This window comes from Mauremys mutica, chromosome 11, assembly GCF_020497125.1.
Source record: "Mauremys mutica isolate MM-2020 ecotype Southern chromosome 11, ASM2049712v1, whole genome shotgun sequence".
NCBI classification, from domain to species: domain Eukaryota; kingdom Metazoa; phylum Chordata; order Testudines; family Geoemydidae; genus Mauremys; species Mauremys mutica.
This window is the reverse complement of record NC_059082.1, coordinates 73,874,908-73,891,293: the sequence shown is the minus strand read 5'-3', so window position 1 is coordinate 73,891,293 and position 16,386 is coordinate 73,874,908. Positions and strand designations below refer to the sequence as shown.

Here is a 16,386-nt window from a genome sequence, read left to right as displayed (position 1 = left end):
TGTAATAATGTGGGAGCTGCGCCTGCTAGGGTTAAAGTTGTTAATAAATATCTCCAAAATTATGAGCATTCTTGTTGATGTAATTAAAGATGTGGTACTCAAACCCAGAGAAAAGTATAAGGGAAATATTATTGCTTCTGTTGTATGAAATATGTAAATGAAGAAAATAAACAAGAAAAGTGGCTCTATTTCCAGCTTTTATGAAGACATTACAAATAATGAAATATTAAAAATAAAAAAGGGAGAATGCCTCTTTTAGCTCATTTTTCTATATATGGAAAAATAACATTTTGAATACGTTGAAATGCTTTGATTGGTGGACAATGGAAAAATTAAAAATAATAAGTTATAATACATGAGATATTTCAGTCTTAAATTCATGTGCTACATGGCAATCTAATGTTGCAGTTCTTTGACATAAATTTGATTGCTTTTATTCGTAGATGAACCTGGCATTGTATAGTAAAAGTAGCAATAATTTGCACTTATTAAAAGCTTTGCAAAAATTAAACTTTACAGCACATATTTGAGGCATGTAAGTGTTTTACTCACTTTTCAGCTGCATATATTGAGGCAAAAGTGATTAGTTGAATTCTAGTCTCAGTTCTGCTATTAATTCCTGAGAAGCCAAGACCCTAATTGTGCTCTCCCTGTCACTGTTTTCAATATTATTTAATTCCAATAAAGTCAGTGGCATCACTCAGGATTTCTACTGGTATGAGAGCAGTATTTGGCTCCAAACCTAGTCCCTGTACTACTGTCACTCTTTCTTAGTAAACATACATAGTACAACCCCATTTAACTGAGTCTTGTTTTTTTTTAAAAAGCTTAATTATTTCCCCCAGGATTTTCAAATATAGTCACTTGGCATATTTTCACTGCACTCTGAAACAAACAACTCCCATGATTCTGTCCTCCCACCTCAGAATACTAGTAACTCTCACCTGAAGTCAGTGAGAGTTAACATCCAGCAAGCAAATAGGATCTTGGAACTGTGCACCCAGAAGGGCTGATTCGGAACTCTCGTACACTAGTTTTATACCAGTGTAATTCAGAAGACTTCAGTGGACTCACTACTGATTTACACTAGTGTAAATGAGATCAGGTCCAGAGTTCAGCCTCCACAAAACTCGTGGCCAGTTAAACTAGTTTATAAACAACAGGCTATCTTCATTAATATGAAACCTTTTGAACAAATGGGGTTGTAGTGTATAAAGCAAGATGATGAACACTGATTGTCTTTTTGTTGTGTACCAGTGGAAATGGAAAGTTCAATAGATGAACACAGGATGGATCATCTGAAACAGCCTTTAATATATTGCTCGGTGAATTTGTTCATTGAGTGCTGGCTCTCTTATTTAGACTAGTAGAGTAGTGGTTCTCAACCAGGGGTACACGTATCCCTGGGGGTATGCAGAGGTCTTCCAGGGAGTACACCAACTCAACTAGATATTTGCCTAATTTTACAACCGGCTACATAAAAAGCACTAACGAAGTCAGTACAAACTAAAATTTCATACCATGACTTGTTTATACTTCTCTATGTATTATACACTGAAATGTAAGTACAATATTTATATTCCAGTCAATTTATTTTATAATTATATGGTAAAAATGAGTTTGGTTCTCAAATGGAAAGTATGGAAGCTAGTGATTTCATCAATTAGCCAACACAAATCAGTCTAAAAACCAGTGGTAGTAATAACATTAGCAGATGCAGAGGTGAACAATTTTGTTAGTTTATTGATTTGACATAATTGGCTCTTCTGAAAGCAGAGAGGCTACAAACCATAAATCAACTCAAAAATACTAAACTCTGGGAGAAAATAATACTGTTAATAATAGCACTTTTCTTGTGCTGACTTTCTAATGTACAGCGTATGCAAATAGAAATTTATACAGTACAGTTTAATCATTGAAAGAGGTTTACATTTAAATGGTGATAGACATATCATTTTTTTGAAATAATTTAATAAATTCTTTGCAAATTTTTTTACATCAGCAGGCTCCTTTTATCTGCATATATACAGTACTTTACCAATATTAATTCAAATGCAAAACAGATCGGCTCATATTTACAAAGCAATCAGAAACCTTCAGGCATTGAAATGGAAAGGCCCCACTTTTGATTTACTGGTGTTTGCTATGTTTTGAGAACTTGTCATATCAAGGATTTGTTCATAAAACTCCTTATATTTTCACTATCCCATATTTAATTTTCCCTCAAGGACAGTTTCTAATGTACGTGCTCATATATTTTTATCTGTGTATAACCACTACAAAGTTGTTGCTCATTTGGATGTTTACTTCAATGTTTATTTTTTAAACATCACTACTGATCTAATATTCAAGGAGAGTGCATGCGAATACAGTTGCATGTCATAGTGTCTATTGAGCAGCCAAAAGATCACGCTCACTATTGAAAATAACAACCCAGTCTAATCCAGAAACAAAAATGAGGGGGGTGGGGAGGGGAATCAATTGATGATCTCCTCATATTTAAAATATTTCTGAGGATATGTGCAAAAATACTTAACTTCAGGCGCACTAACATACACAAACTAGGACTTTAAAACGGTCTTCAGATTTGTAGAGTATGTTGAAGAAAACTGATTAGATCTTTTTTTTTTTTCCCCCTCATAAAAACATCTTCCATTGTACTGGACAGCACTGAATTACAATGTCAAAACATTCCAATAAAACTGAAATGTCATAAAAAGACAACAAAACAGAAGCTAGTGAAGCTAAAATACAGTGAATGGTACCATGGATAAAGTGTGAGGCCCCACGTGAAAGAGTAGAAGAGCAAAATGAAACATGAAAATAAAATTTCCTAGTACATTAAAAGTGACAAGAAATTATAATCTGAAGAGAGGTTATAAAAGACCAATAGTGTGAAGCAGGGAATTTCATGTAAGTGGAAAAGGACAGAAATTAATGTGGCATTTTATACTTTGCAAATGAAAAGGCTGCATGTTTGTGAAAATTAGGGATAAGATTATGTGTAAGGTGACCGGATAGAAACTGTGAAAAAACGAAACGGGGTGGGGGATAATAGGCATCTATATAAGAGAAAGTCCCAAAAAACGGGACTGTCCCTATAAAAATGGGACATCTGGTCACCCTAATTATGTGAGCAAGGAAAGCAAATAGTGAGAGTTAAAATTGACAATGCAGCTAAATCTCTAAGACAGGTATAACATTCTGGAGGTGTGTTTTAAAGAGGCAATCAGTCTGGCGTGACTCTATAGTCACACCAGGTAAAGCCAGTTTCCTTCCTTCTAGAAATTGTTTCCCTGGATGCTGGACTGCACTTCAGTAACAACTTTTACAGGACAGAAATGCTGGGTTTAATGTTTCCCTTCAAGAAATGGATTTCCTTTTGGTAAGAAGAAGAGGAGAGTTTATTCTGCTAGATGGGTATAAGAGAAGTTTTATTATCTGTTTACTTGTGGGTGGGAATTAAAGAAGGCTATCCTGCAATTGTTACAAGTACTCAGAGTAGCCAAGGAAACAGATGATTTCTAAAAATGCCCATACAGAGCCAGGTTAAAGCACAGGCACTATAGGCCCTCGCAAACTGAGTGCAACTGGTGCTGTGAAGTATCTCTTAGTCTGCAGACTGCCTGAAACAACAGCTCTGAGAGGTACGAGGTGCTCCGTTCATTTCAATGTGATGTTAACTCCAAAACCTATTGTTCTGTGAAGCCCTACCACCAGAAGCAGAAAGTGCAGTGGACCTGGTGTACACATCCACCTACCCATCCAAGCTGAAACATCTCAGATGCTAGGTTAAGTACTAGTGCCCACTGTTTTTAAAAAAAAAAGAGAGAGAGAGAGAACATCTGCTGCCACCCTTACTACTTTTGAGAGGGGGTGTGTGCATGTCTGTTGCCTCTCCTGTCTCTGGGAAGCAAGGGAGGCTGCCCTGCCACAAGTACTCCAACCAGGGATGGGACCCCGGGGTAGAGCCACTAAGAGTCTTGTGTCCTGGCACACCTTGTCCCCCAAATTGCCTCCATCTTTTTCTGTGCCCATAACACCGTGCCGTTGTTTAAAAGAGATCTACAGCAAATTAATGGAATAAAGTTTAATGACTTTAGAAATGCTGCAAAGAAAGTTAGCAGTTTCTCAAGCAACTAGTCTGGACTCTTTAGGACAAGTAGCACTTGATTGAACAGAGCCAGCAAGCTCTTGGGAAAGAGCATCTCGTATTGAATTAAGCTTGAGCTGTGAGAGGATGCAGTTGCTATGGCAAAAAGAAAGATGCATTTGTGTCCCTATGCCAGTGTTTTCAGAGAAATTATTTGAGAGAGTTCCACTTCAGAAATAAGTTTCAAGAAGATGAGATAGTGGAGCATGAAGAGACTTGGCAACGTAGCAAAAATTATTTAGAGGAGGAGATAAATGCTTGTTAATTGGCGCTTTCCATCCTAAAAAGAAGCTGCTAATGAGGTAATGCAGAGCTCACTTTTAAATCTCTCTACGCTTTCATTATTTACATTTAAAATAAAGGCAAGGATTTTTGATGCTATGACACTGAGAGGCTCCATAATACTGGAAAACATAAAGGCAGATACTGAACATGTGCAAAATTTAACGGCTGTCTGATATGCTGGTCAGAAAAGAGATTTGAGAGATTACTGTTACAGTATTCTGTTTATTACAGTAGATTATATTTAGTGAGATTCAAGGCACATGATATATGAAGAGCATAAATGATCATATGGCTTGAAGGGGTGTATTGGCTCAAAATTAGGTGAAATGTAAATCAGACACAGTAACAGGGAAAGGTCAGACTCATTCCCATCAGCTGGCAGGAGGGAGATATTTGTGAGCTAACCAACACCGAACCTACGAAAGGGATCAATATGATTGGGTTGAATAGTCCTTCAAGTGGTTTAATATATAGGGAATTAAGAGTAAAATTATTTTGAGCAAAGTTTTAATTAAAATATGCAATTATTAAAAATATAGAACAAGATACCAAAAAGAACAGTAGCGGATAATCAACATGTTCATGGGAGAGCTGAATAAATTACTACCCAGAGAGGAAAAGTAGAGACAGGTGTGTGGAGAAGTGAGTGGAATAGTACTGAAGGGAAGGAGGGAAAAGAAGTGGTAAATGGATTGTGATCTCACTCTTCCTGGTTCATATAGTTTGTAATCGATACAGAAACAGACAAAAAACCGGAGACAGAGAGTATGGTGAAATGGTACTATTAATAACTAAAAGGGTTTTAAAGTTATTTTTTCTCCTTATTTCTTCTGCAGCAGAATCTGCTAACCTACACCTTGGTAAACTGTAAATATACATGCGTCTGATGAAGTGGGTATTCACCCACGAAAGCTTATGCTCCAATACGTCTGTTAGTCTGTAAGATGCCACAGGACTCTTTGTAAATACACACTAATGTGGAATTTTAATTTTGCAATTTAGCAGAATTCCATTGGTTTAGAAGTTACTGTGTTGAGACAGGGCCGGTGTAGATGATGCCATGTTCCCCACAAGCCAGTAGAAGAGTACCCGTTCATCTTCTGGCTTCTCTGCTGTCTGTGCCCAAAGGGAGGGCACTTATAGTTAACTATTGGATCAGATGCTCTCCCTGAACGTTTCCTAGCCCCAACACCTCTCTAATTTGCACTCCCCTGTTTGTGTAGATAAATGAGGTTCCACTGTTTCTGTTTGCATTATCTCTGTTTTTCAAATACTCTCTCAACTGTAAAATTTGGCAATCTGCACTGCATTTCTTCATCACTATTGTAAATTTAAAAAATTCAATTGATACAGTGCATTCTGGAGTCACGCTGCAAGGAGTTCCACGAAATATTAAGCAAATAACTAGTGCTGGTTTGAATTCATAAATATCCATTTTAAATATTACTCCTATTATGGATTATTTTCCTTATTTCTTTTATGTATAACGTGGCTGATTCTATATTAAATAAAATACAAATTATTCTTGCTTATGTAAACAAAGCAATTTCAGCTGGTTAAATTTAGAAGCTAAAAATGTATGTTTAATAATACTAGAAACTATAGAATTTTTCTTTTCATTCTGCATCATTTTACATTTCCTGTCACTTCAAGTGCTTGAATTTTGGTACTTAAAAAGTAAGATAGTGATAACTAAACCTATCTTAAGAAAGACTACTCATAGTCTGACACATTTTAAAGGAAGCAACACATTGTTCTGTTCAAGGAAAATAGTAACTTATGAGCCTTACAAAGGGCTCCAGGTTCTCACCCATTTTGAAACAATACCTACATTGAAAGCTTCCCCCCTCCCGCAGGTTTAACAATGTCCCATGATTAAAGAGACTTCAATTTATTACTGTCACAAGCATATCTCTTAAAAATGAAAAATGTTCATTAGAAACATATTTATTTGTTTAAAATAATTCACTCTAGTTACATGAACTTTTATGGACCATAACACTTAGCCAAACATTCTTCAACCATGTACACTTTACTTTCACTCTAACTTCATGAACCATTGTATCCTTCATTTTAATATGCAGAGCAAATGTCTCTTCATTCCCTTAAAATAGTTAATAAATATTTCTGAATCATTGAAATGTTTTTATGATACACAGAGAGCAATGAAGACTTAACTGTATATTTGTTAATTGTTACATCTAGGAAAATTTGATTTGTCAAAGATATTAAAATGTAGCTAAGTCTGCATAAGAATATCCTTTCTTAGAATTGCATTTTAGGTTCCTCTTCCCTTCTTTGGGGAAGGGAGAGGAAGCAAATTAATTAAATACTAAAGTAACTCATAATTAACACTTCACTATTAAAACTTATATAGTTGAACAGTCTGATCTTTAACAGAGATCATCTTCATTGAAAAGATGCTGTCTTCACCACCACCAAGAATATCTCTACTTTTAAAATTAAAACAATTGTGTTCCTTTATATGGAGAGTAAAATACTACTTTTTCCTGTATAAGATAACAAAGTGCTGTGTATTCAATCAAGGCTTCATTTAACCCCTTAGTGATTTCTTCAGACAGGATTATTAGAACTGTGAAGACAAAGCTTATGCTTTTTAACTGACTCAGTGCATTGAAAATACTGGAAAACACAGGAATTATAACATGTAGACAGACGCTTAAGAGGTTTTTTGCAACCATTTTTACTATCTGTAGGTTTAAACTGTAAATCATTTAGTTATAATGGAAGCTCTTTTCAAGCCTCCTTGCTTGGTGCTCCCATAAAAATGATCTTTTAAGAATCAACAAAATATTGTCACATACTGAGTACAGTATACAAAGTACTGCAGTAATTGAGCACCATGAGATTCTTTCATACCTACGTCATAACTTGCTGTACTACTGTGCGTTCATGAGAACATCCTTGATTTCCACAGTGTATTCTTTTAAGCAGCCGTCGTAATTTGTGGGGAAAGTTTTTGTTAATATATCGGTAGAGTAGAGGCATTACAAAACTACTTGAGAAAGCCAACAATTTTGATAAACCCTTCATAAAACGTAATATTCGGATGTAATTCTCATCTGTAAGTTTTCCTTGCACATTAATAAATGTGTTTACCAAAAGAGTTACATAGTAGGGTGTCCATAATGTAAACTGTGTACAGACTGTAGCAATCAAGAGCCTGTGCACTGAAGGATCTAATCTTCCAGTGTCTTGGTCCAGTGGTGTAGCCTCATGACGTATTCGCAAAATTAACACAAATGCATACAGTACAGCAAGAGCTGGTACGACATACCCAATAAAAACCATAATGGCATCTGCTGCTTCTTTGTTTTGCATCTTGGAACATTCAATTATTTTAGTGGATACATGATTGCAGACGTAGAATAAGAGAGATGAAAAACTTGTAAGCATAGCTCCTCCCCAGATGAACCCACAGACGTGTTTTGTGTTGTACACGCTTGACATATAAGTTCTTGGTAAAGCACGTTCAATGTAGTAGTCCAGGCTGAGCAATGTAGTAGAGTACATGATAACTAAAGATGAAACATTGAATAAAATGAGTAATGTAATATAAACTTCATTGTTAATATTCCAGATGACCCATTTTGTATTAGCAGGTCCTAGAAGGTACATTGGTGCCATCGCACTGATGATGAGGCCAGCAATTGCAATATTGACAAAGTAAACATCCGGCATTGTCATAGTTGCTTTGTTACAAAGATTAACTAGGACAAGCAGAGCATTGTAACAAAGGCCAACTGGAAAACAGATGATGAGGTAGAGTAGGGAAAAGATGAAAAGAACCAGATGGAAGTCATGGCAGAGATGCTGGTTCTCGCTGTTCTTGGTACCATTGAAAGCTTCACAGTGCCACATAGTGATCTTAACTTTTGTATCTTCTCTTCTGGTTACCAGCTTTTCTGAAGGGAGAGAAATAGCAAAAGTAAATAAATTGTTCGTGTTTTAAATTCTAAATAAAATAGAATCCAAGCATGCAGAAAACATCTCAGACACTACACATGATCATTTTATGTGCTATAAATGGCTAAAATGCCTGGGATTTTGTTAGTCTAGAAGAAAATTGTTTATGGCCCAAAATTATGTTTGAAGAATTTTAGTACATGTGCTGAATTCTTAATAATAATACAATGAAATAATGAATAGTTTGTTATAGGGCACACAACAGAAGTTAACACACAAGCTATGCCTCTCAGAAATAAACTCCAACAGATATATAGTACAATGCATTTGACTACTATTACGCAGCACCCTTAATAAACAAACACAGTACAGAGGGAACCAGAAATAAGCTGGAGAAAAATGGAAGGTTTTAAGATGAATTTTAAAAAGTGGAAGTGACATAGAGAATGGACTGTAGAATTCTGTATGGTGGAATCAGCATAAATAAGAGAGTGATTTCCCCAGCAGAGAATGGTAAGAAGGGAACAGCCATGAGGCCAAGATAGATCAGAATGGGAGGTGGGAACAGGTGGCTATTAGGCCAGTGGTAAGGTGTCCCGCAACTTGAAAGACATCTCTGAGATGCATGTTTCAAGTCTCTACTTTTCCTAACTCAGAGAGAATATACATAGAAGATCCTTATTATTTCCAGCATAAAGAAAATACTGAAGTCAGCACTTCAAATAAAATCAAGAAATGTGTACATTGACACTAAATACACATTGTAATGTTATGAGAGCTGGGTATCAGGACAGTCTCATTTCATTCCAGAACAGTAAGAATTATTCACCCTTCCTCTTCCTGAATTGCTTGAACTCTTTAAAAGGAACCCTGATCTTTAAACTCTTAAAAAACCCCGTACACAAGAGTTTGTCCAGCTACTCCATGCTTAATAAACATAAGAATAACGTTTCTACTAAAACCAGTTTTAATCTAAAACAAACTGAAACAGAAGCTCTGAGTTTGCGAAAGTATGGAAATAATCTCCCTATAACATTGTAAAAATGAAAATATCCATGGCTGTGGTATCAGCACTGGTAATCCCACAGTACTATATTGTACCATCAGTTTTTAAGCAAAACTCCCCATTGAAGTAAATGAGGAGGTCTGTTTAAAGATCGCTGACATCTGTCCCCCAGTGTTGATCTGTATGGGGGTGATCTTATATGTCAAATGCACAGAAGGATAGTTAGATACTCAGCATTAGTTTAAATTCTTTGTTTTTAATGTATTAGGGAGAGAGTGTGAGCACACATAAGCACACGTTCTAAAAAGAAATAAAAGAGAGACAAGATTAATCAAATGTGTAATAAAGATTTCACAATTGAAATGAATGTCACTAGACAGCATGTTTAATTGAATGAACTGCCTTGGATTGAATTACACAATATGAGTTTTGTAAACACAAAGGGGCCACATTTGGCTCTCAGCTTCACAGGTGTAATTCAGTTGAAGTGTCAAAGGAGTTGCACAGAATTTGACTCTGAGTCTGTAAGGTTTAATCCCCATACCTATTGCTGCTGGTTAGTGGTGTGTTTGTATTTCCCATTACCTGTATCCATCACGCTCCTGCAGCAAGAATCAATCCAAAAATAAAATCTTTTGAATTGGGAAAATGAATCTCTTAACTCACTTTTAAGAATGGACTTTTCTCAGAAAAACTTTTTTTTTCCCCCAGCAGAAGAACAAAGTAAACGTTTAATAATTGTTTAATCCTAGTTTTCCTTCATTGTTTTAAAGTAATCTTATTTTCCTAGCTGATTGTATTTTTTCCTTTAGTGTGTTCATAAGCTACAGCATTACAATGGTACACAGTATCTTAGTTTTGTTTAAGTTGTCTCTTAGAGCTTGATATTATCCTTGAAAATCTAAAGCAGTCTAGTTTCTTGTACGGGAAGTGTACACTATTTTAAATATGTTGAAAATATTGCGATTGATAGCAACCACAAGTCAACTCATTACATTTTCAGTGAGTAGGTTCAACTAATTTTGCAGACTGAGAGCTAGACACTGCAAATGGATCCACCCAAGTCTACCCCCGCACCCATGTGGAGCCCCATTGACTGCAGTGGAGCTATGTATAGACACGGGTTTTCCCAGGGAAATCCATTTTGTAGTACCTAACCCTAAGTGGCCAATAGTCATTACCCCAGACTAAATTACATCAGACACAAAATACTTCCCTTTCTATTGTCTCATAGTGAAAAGAATGCCATTTTTATCTGTGCATTTAATGTTTGGTTCTGCAAATGTTTAAAGATTAACACCATTATGTTTATATCATTTAAATTAAGTTAAATTTAATGCCATACTTATATCATAGGAACTGTAGGCGATTTTTTTTGGTCCAGTAATTTTCTTGTGAAATTACAGAACTCTCATTAGAAATGAACATAAATGAAGTGATTCTAAACTCCATAATAAACATACTTTCTGGGGAAATATATAGTTAAAAGGTGTCTAAAATACTAGAGAAACTGCTTTTTTGAAACAAAAGCACCTGGTTTTTAAGCATGTTTATTATTCACATGAGAAACTACTGTACTTATTGGATATACAACTATATAGTGTCCAATCCTCCATTCCTTATTCAGCCGAACCTCCTGATCATTTCAAAAGGAGTTTTGCCTGAGTAAAGACTGTAGGATTGGGTCTTTAGGATGCTTGAAATTGAGTTATCTCACTTGATAAATCTGAAGCAGTTATTGTTCAGTTTAAGATCAAGTCTCATGCATAAATAAATGCTGTAGTCCCCCCCATACATAGTATTTTGACTGTCTTCCCCAAATGCCCTCCTCTCCAGCTTCCCTTTTTTACACTAGTATTCTATTTAAATTTATTACCCAGTTCTGATTTTATAAATCAACTCCTTGCCCACTACTCCTAAATTTCTGCTTGTCTTTCACTTTCTCGTGGCCCCAACTTTATTTCATTAGCTTTGTTGTAAGTCCTTTTAAATTCTTACCTTCAGTTCATGTTGCACACTCCTTTGTACTTCAAGGTCCAAACACAGTTGGTAAGTAACATTTCAGAGGAAGGAAGCAGACTGAAAAGGGCTGTCTTGTTTCTCTGTGAAAACATTGTGATCTCCTATCAGCAGAACACATATAGCATGGTATTTTCTGTGCGTGTGTGTGCTGCACTTGTTTTTCCTCTAGTAAATTACTCACAAAGTTTCTGCTTCACTTGGCAAGCTACTGTGGCTCCTCCCTTTCTCTGTTTACAGCCATTTTCAAGAAATGAGAAGCCCTGCTCAAAGGGGAGTGGACTGTTGTATTAAACTGCTAAACGTCAGAGTTTCAGGTTTACTACTAAAGCATATAGGCTCCTGGAGCACTCCGGTTTGTTTGGTGTTCCGACAGTTGCATTTGTGTTTTTTCTCCCCTACTTCTTTTTCATTAAATGGAAGATTTAACTTGCTTGGCAGCAATTGTTCAAGGATGTATGCAGTGTTTGACTTTGGAAACTATAATTGAGAAATTCAGTTTAAGGTTTTATTTTTGTAGGAGATGCATCCTAGATGATAGAGCATATCTAAATACAGATTACAAGATACTGAAGTGTCCCTACTGCTTACATAAGAACTAGTATGTATTATGAGTTGTTAAAAACAAATTCAGAAAATTTACTTTGTGCAGAGATTGAAAATATAAAAGGCATTGTAGTGAATTGTTAATATATATTCGTGAATATATAACTGCGTGTTGCAATGGGTTTTGTGCAGGCATTTATATTCTAATTTAAAAAATCATGAAATGGAAAAAATTAATGTTCTCTAAGCACTTTTAATTCACTTCCCAGGTGTGTGTGTACAGACAAGATGGGTGAGGTAAAATTTTGTTGGTTCCCCTTCTGTTGTTAAGAGAAACAAGCTTGTGTATGGATGGACAGACAGACACAGATTTTCCTTAAAACTGAGCATTTCTGAGAGCTTGGACTATGCTGGCTGAACTATGGTTTGGCAATTTATTTTGTACTTTTCATTTTTAGTCTAGGTGTTCTTTTGTTTGTATAGAAGCCGTTCAGACTGTAAAAATAGTTTTCCCAGATGAAGCAAAATAGAAGGATTTATTGGAAAAAAGAAGCTATTACCTGATTTTTTCAATGTACATTTTAATTGACAGTATCAACCAAAAGCAAAATATTGCTTTACTTTTTGCCTTCACTTACTTTATAGCTGTGCTGCAGATGCTTTAGTTTCCCTCATTGTTATTAGGGATTTATTCATCTGTGTAGATCCTCTCTAAGCTAGATAGATAAACAGGGTTTCAGACAGTGATATTTTAAATTTTGATTATTTTTCATTTGACTTAAAAAAAAAAAATAAAGCTTCCTCCATGAGACACTGGAATTTTTGCTGTGTAAACTCAGCAAACCTTTTGTCTAGAAAATAATCTTTTACTTAAACTATAGATTTATCATATATGTGTGAAATAGCTAAGTAAACCAGGCTGTATGAGCTTTGATAACTCATATTCACAAGTTAAAAATATTGACTGTCAGTCACATCTAACCAGTAAATTAATCATGTGTACTTTTAGGTCTAGGACCCTTGCACATTACTACCTGATCCTGCATTGTTTGGAGGTCTCTAAACTCCTGTTGGCTTTATAGGGATTGGAAAGAACAATATTGTATAATGGGAGTGAAGGTGCACAGCACCTTACTGGACTGTATAGAATTTCTTCAGATCAGGCTTGAGATAACTGGAAAAGAATTGTCAGAAGTGTTGCAATGATACTGTAACCCTAGCTTGATAGTTAATCAAGTGTTTTTGTATAGTACTTTGAGAATGTAAGTGCTAAGTATTATTGATTGTAATTATGGTGCTTTCCCCCCAGAATTACCAGTCACTAGTCCAGTGGTTCCCAAACATTTCATGCTGCACCCCTCTTTGAGCTGAAGAGGGTGATGGGGTTGACTGCTGTCCCGAGGGGTGGGAGTCCCAGGGGAGGGAGTTGCAGAGCAACCATGTCCCAGGCTCACCCCTCAGTGGCCACTCACTCAAATTTGGTGGAGCCAACTCCTCTCGGGGTGGCTGGGCGAAACCTGAGCAGCGCTGCAACTCCTGTGCACCAAGGGCCAGAGAGGGAGCCGAGCTCAGCCAGTCACATGGGACAGGAGCTGCTTCAACTGGAACAGCAGTTTGTTGGTCAAAGCGGGACAGTCTCCTGATCTTCCTGGCACCCTTTCATAACCTCTGCTGGGGCATGACCCACAGTTGGAAAACGCTGCACTAGTCACTTTTACTTTTGAAAATAAAAGTTTTACTCCTAAAGGAGAGAAGACAGTGATTACCTTGGGTGCCCACTATCGCCAAGCTGATAACCAGGAATCTCTTGAATATTTATTTTATGCTTATACCATAGAGATTAACAGAATAATAGTTGGATGGATGTATAAGAAGGAACGGCTTAAAACTATATGGAAATATCTATATTCAGTAAAACACTTTGTAACAGTAAGGGCAATGAGGCCTAGAACAGGGGTGGGCAAACTTTTTGGCCTGAGGGCCACACTGGGGTTGCAAAACTGCCTCCCCAAACAGCCTGGCTGCCACCCTCTATTCGCCCCCTCCCACTTCACGCGCCCTGACTGCCTCCCTCAGAACCCTTGACCCATCCAACCCCCCCCTGCTCCTTGTCCCCTAACCGCCCCCTCCTGGGACCCCCACCCCTAACCACCCCCTGTAATCTCATCCCCATCCAACCCCCCTGCTCCCAGTCCCCTGACTGCCCCTAACCCCTATCCACACCCCCGCCCCTGACAGACCTCCGGGACTCCCACGCTTATCCAACCCCCCCTGTCCCTTAACCGCTCCCCCCCCAAACCTCTGCCCTATCCAACTGCCCCGTCCCCTAACTGCCCCCCCCAGGGACTCCCCCTTTATCCAACCCCCCGGCCCCGGTCCCCTTACTATGCCACTCAGTACAGCATGTCTGGCAGCCGCACCACCTGGCCGGAGCTAGATACGCTGCCCCTCTCCTCGGCAGGAGCACGCAACCTCGCCGCCCAGAACGCTGCTCGCGTAGCGGCGTGGCTGCAGGGGATGGGGGAGAGCAGGGGAGGGGCCGGGGGCTAGCCTCCCTGGTCGGGAGCTCAAGGGCCAAGCAGGATGGTCCTGCGGGTCAGATGTGGCCCGTAGGCCATAGTTTGCCCACCTCTGCCCTAGAAGCATAGATAAAATGCCTTTAGCATTAGTGCAGAGGGAAATGCTGCTTGATGCAGGGTGTTGGGCTCTTCCAACCCTGTCATTTATGATTATATGGTGCAGCTGATGACCAGTTTGACTGGTGAGGTACTTGTAATTGTTTGTATGATATAAGACTGGTGGTGTAAGGTAGTGAATTGAGTGCAGTATGAGAGAAGCAAAGAACAAGTGACTCATTCACAAAATACAATTGAATCTAACAACAGGTTTCAAAAATACAAGCGAAAAAGCCAGAGTTGGCCACAAGGTGGAACAGACTAATTTCTCCAAAGCTCTTGCAATCATAACTTATTTTGGCCCAATCTTTTGAAATGCTGAGTGCCTTCAATTCACTGGTAAGATCTCATTTGGAATAATGTGTACAATTTTGGTCAGCCATGTTCAAGAAAGACCCAATTAAATTGGAACGGGTGCAGAGACGAGCTAGTAGGTTGATTAGGGGAAGAGGATGGTCTATCCTACGAGAGGAGACTGGAAGATCTTGGTTTGTTTAATCTAGCAAAATTAAGGCTGAGAGGGGATGTGATTGCTCTCTATAAATACATTGGGGGGGGGTGGGAAGACGGGAAATACCATGGGAGAATAAAGAGCAGTTTAAGCTAAAGGACAATGTTGGCACAAGGACAAATGGATATAAACTGTCCATGAAGAAATTCCGTTTGGAATTAGAAGACGGTTTAACCATCAGAGGAGTACGGTTCTGGAACAGCCTCCCAATAGGAGTTGTGGAGGCAAACAACTTCACTAATTTAAAGAGAGAGATGGACAAATTTATGAGTGTGATTGTATGACGGAGTTGCTTGTGATGGTAGGGGGTAGGACTCAGTAGGCCAGGGGCTCACTTCCAGTTTGTTTTGTGTTCCTAAATGCTCATGATTCAAGGTTACGGCCAGCCACCTGCAGGGGTCAGGAAGAGATTCCCACTTCCCCCACCAAGCATGCATGTTTGTTTTTAAACCTCCTTCCTCTGAAGCATCAGGGTTGGCCACCGCTGGAGATGGGACATGGGTCAGGATGGACCAGGGCTCTGAGGTAGCAGCAAGCATTCTCTTTGGCTGGTTCTTGCTCACATGCTCAGTGTCTGATAGCCAAATGTGTAATCGGGAAAGAATTTTCTGCTAGGTCAGATTAGCAGTTACCTTGGGTTTGGGGTGTTGTTTTTTTTATCATCTTCCTTTGCAGCATGAGGGTGTGGGTCACTTGCCAGGATTATCTGGATATATCTCACTTAATCATTTCCCAGCCATTATGGGGTCCTCAGATACTGGTGCACCTCAGCCTATACAACGAAAGGAGACTGGAAGAGCTTGGTTTGTTTAATGTAGCAAAATTAAGGCTGCGAATCGGGGGATGTGATTGCTCCCTATAAATACACTGGGGGGGAGATGGGAAATACCATGGGAGGGTGAAGAGCTGTTTAAGCTGTTGCAGAGACTAGTCTAGTCTCCTGTGGGCTGTAATACATTGATCTAAAATCTGTTGTTGTGTTTCGTGTGTGGGTGCTGGGGGGTGTTGGTGGTATGTGATATACAGAAGGTCAAACTAGGTGATCTGGTGGTCCCCTTCTGGCTGTAAACTATGAGACCGACTCCGTGACACTTATTTATGTAACACTGCAGCATATCTGACTCCAAAAGGAAAAGTATCTCAGAGTTTGTTTGTTTTATTCAGAAATGAATACCCATCAGAGCCGTGGCTCTCAAACTTTTGTACTGATGACCCCTTTCACATAGCAAGCCTCTCATTACAACCCCCTTTATAAATTAAAAGC

At 38.3% G+C, this 16,386-nt stretch overlaps 2 protein-coding genes across 12 annotated transcripts in view; one reads left to right on the top strand and one right to left on the bottom strand.

The window, feature by feature from the left end:
- C11H7orf50 (chromosome 11 C7orf50 homolog) overlaps window positions 1–16,386 on the top strand; it is a 194,947-nt gene that overhangs the window by 73,024 nt on the left and 105,537 nt on the right. The window lies entirely within an intron of this gene.
- Window positions 1,724–16,386, bottom strand: part of GPR146 (G protein-coupled receptor 146) — a 69,164-nt gene continuing 54,501 nt past the window's right edge. For 3 of the 11 annotated variants that reach the window (XM_044979103.1, XM_044979104.1, XM_044979110.1), the window contains 3 exons: window positions 12,575–12,652; window positions 11,370–11,473; window positions 1,724–8,364 (listed from right to left, as the gene is read on the bottom strand). In XM_044979103.1, coding sequence (XP_044835038.1) covers window positions 7,319–8,320 — 1,002 coding nt within the window. In that variant the 5' untranslated portion in view covers window positions 8,321–8,364; window positions 11,370–11,473; window positions 12,575–12,652 and the 3' untranslated portion in view covers window positions 1,724–7,318. Of the gene's footprint in view, window positions 8,365–11,369; window positions 12,510–12,574; window positions 12,653–13,702; window positions 13,938–16,386 lie in introns of those variants that run through there. The other 8 variants (XM_044979112.1, XM_044979113.1, XM_044979106.1 and 5 more) reach the window with 5 other exon arrangements.